Below are 2,053 nucleotides of genomic sequence, written 5' to 3' on the forward strand. Positions count from 1 at the left end.
GTTGCTCCACCTAAACCAGAGCCTAACAGGACACGTACATAACCAAATACATGCACGCAGCAAGCAGCCAATCACAACCGCATTGACGTGCCAATATCCAAGACTGCTGCCAGGTGCAACGTGAAGCGACCGACTAGTGGCCAGTGAGATGCAAGTGGGTGCCGACATCCGGGCCTAACAGGGGTGAATTTTATTGCCACCAGTGCTGCCGCCGCTGCACATGCCTGGACCAGCCCCCAGTTCATTGTTGTCGTGGCCATGCTAGCGGCTGCTGCACCAGCAGCCAGCGAAACGTTGCCATCAGAATCATTGTGCTGCATCCCTCTCGTACATGTGCTTTCGTTCAAGCCAAGGCTGCATAAGGATAGCACCCACCACCCAAAAGCCACAAGCCACAAGGAATCAGCCAGGCGAGTGATTATAATCAGCCAGGCATTTACATTCATACTTGTTGAAGTCCCCTTACACCACCACAGATTGCGCGTCACGTCGCGCTATCGGCAAGCAGGTATGTATGGTCACACAGATATGCATGGTCACACAGATGTGTATGGTCACACAGATATGTATGGTCACACAGATATACACTTCCTGGCCACATGCCCGGGAAAAATAAAGAGCTAATGAGGCGGGCATGCGTTGGCTGTAGATGTGGTGTATACGTATTTGGCCCAATCGTCGGGGGTGCGTGTGTACGCACGTCCTGTACGATTTGTACGTGTACGGTGTACGGTGTACGGTGTACGGCAAATTCTTGCCACGCGCGAAGCTGCATGTCTGTGTGGGTGTGGCGCAGTGGTTAGCGCGTAGGTCTCATAGCTGTTATCGTGCTGTGACTTGGACTATCCTAAGGTCGAGGGTTCGACACCATCACCCACAACTGCTCGTGTAGCTCAGTGGAAGAGCACCCGTTTAGTAAGCGGGAGGTCTCGAGATCAAAACTCGACATGAGCAGCACATCGCTCTTGCGCGGGACATATCCGCTCTGGCTTTTTCATAACATGATCCATCCTGGTGTGTACGTGTGCGTGTATGTATGTGTGTGTACGTGTACACGTTGGTGCATGTGTACATGGGGTATTTGGTCGTAGCTAGCCAGAACATGCATGCCGGGACAGCACAGCAGCAACACGAAGGCGGCAGCATGGAATTATTCATCCCTTGCTTGTGCCTGTTGCTGGTCCCTGCCGTTGGACACGTACTCGTAATACACGAAATGCTGCAGTCAGCCGTGTGTAGCCTTTTCTAGGCGTTTAGGGTTTCAAGGACCCTAAAAACCCTAGAAACACTAGCTATCACCGCAAAAAGCAGCTATTCAACGACTAGCATCGGTTGAGTAGATCGGTGAGGTTTTGGTTGTTGGCTGTGACCATGGATGGCACTCGTGCATGCAGGATCTGCATTTTCTGAGAGACACAGCGCGACGAACACTACAAATATGTAGCACATGTAGCCGACAGGGGAACGGTTGCCTCCACCTAAACCAGAGCCTAACAGGACACGTACATAACCAAATACATGCACGAATAATGCACGAAATGCTGCAGTCAGCCGTGTGTAGCCTTTTCTAGGCGTTTAGGGTTTCAAGGACCCTAACACTAGCTATCACCGCAAAAAGCAGCTATTCATCGACTAGCATCGGTTGAGTAGATCGGTGAGGTTTTGGTTGTTGGCTGTGACCATGGATGGCACTCGTGCATGCAGGATCTGCATTTTCTGAGAGACACAGCGCGACGAACACTACAAATATGTAGCACATGTAGTCGACAGGGGAACGGTTGCCTCCACCTAAACCAGAGCCTAACAGGACACGTACATAACCAAATACATGCACGCAGCAAGCAGCCAATCACAACCGCATTGACGTGCCAATATCCAAGACTGCTGCCAGGTGCAACGTGAAGCGACCGACTAGTGGCCAGTGAGATGCAAGTGGGTGCCGACATCCGGGCCTAACAGGGGTGAATTTTATTGCCACCAGTGCTGCCGCCGCTGCACATGCCTGGACCAGCCCCCAGTTCATTGTTGTCGTGGCCATGCTAGCGGCTGCTGC

General features: G+C 52.1%; 1 protein-coding gene across 1 annotated transcript in view; it reads right to left on the reverse strand.

Moving 5' to 3' along the window:
- Window positions 1-1,074, reverse strand: part of VOLCADRAFT_71647 (uncharacterized protein) — a gene marked incomplete at both ends in the record, with an annotated part of 4,729 nt that extends 3,655 nt beyond the window's left edge. The window contains 2 exons of the mRNA XM_002959661.1: window positions 489-620; window positions 1,002-1,074. Of these exons, the coding sequence (XP_002959707.1) occupies window positions 489-620; window positions 1,002-1,074 (205 nt within the window). The remainder of the gene's footprint in view (window positions 1-488; window positions 621-1,001) is intronic.
- Window positions 1,075-2,053: the final 979 nt, after the last annotated feature.

This window comes from Volvox carteri, assembly GCF_000143455.1.
Source record: "Volvox carteri f. nagariensis unplaced genomic scaffold VOLCAscaffold_503, whole genome shotgun sequence".
NCBI classification, from domain to species: domain Eukaryota; kingdom Viridiplantae; phylum Chlorophyta; class Chlorophyceae; order Chlamydomonadales; family Volvocaceae; genus Volvox; species Volvox carteri.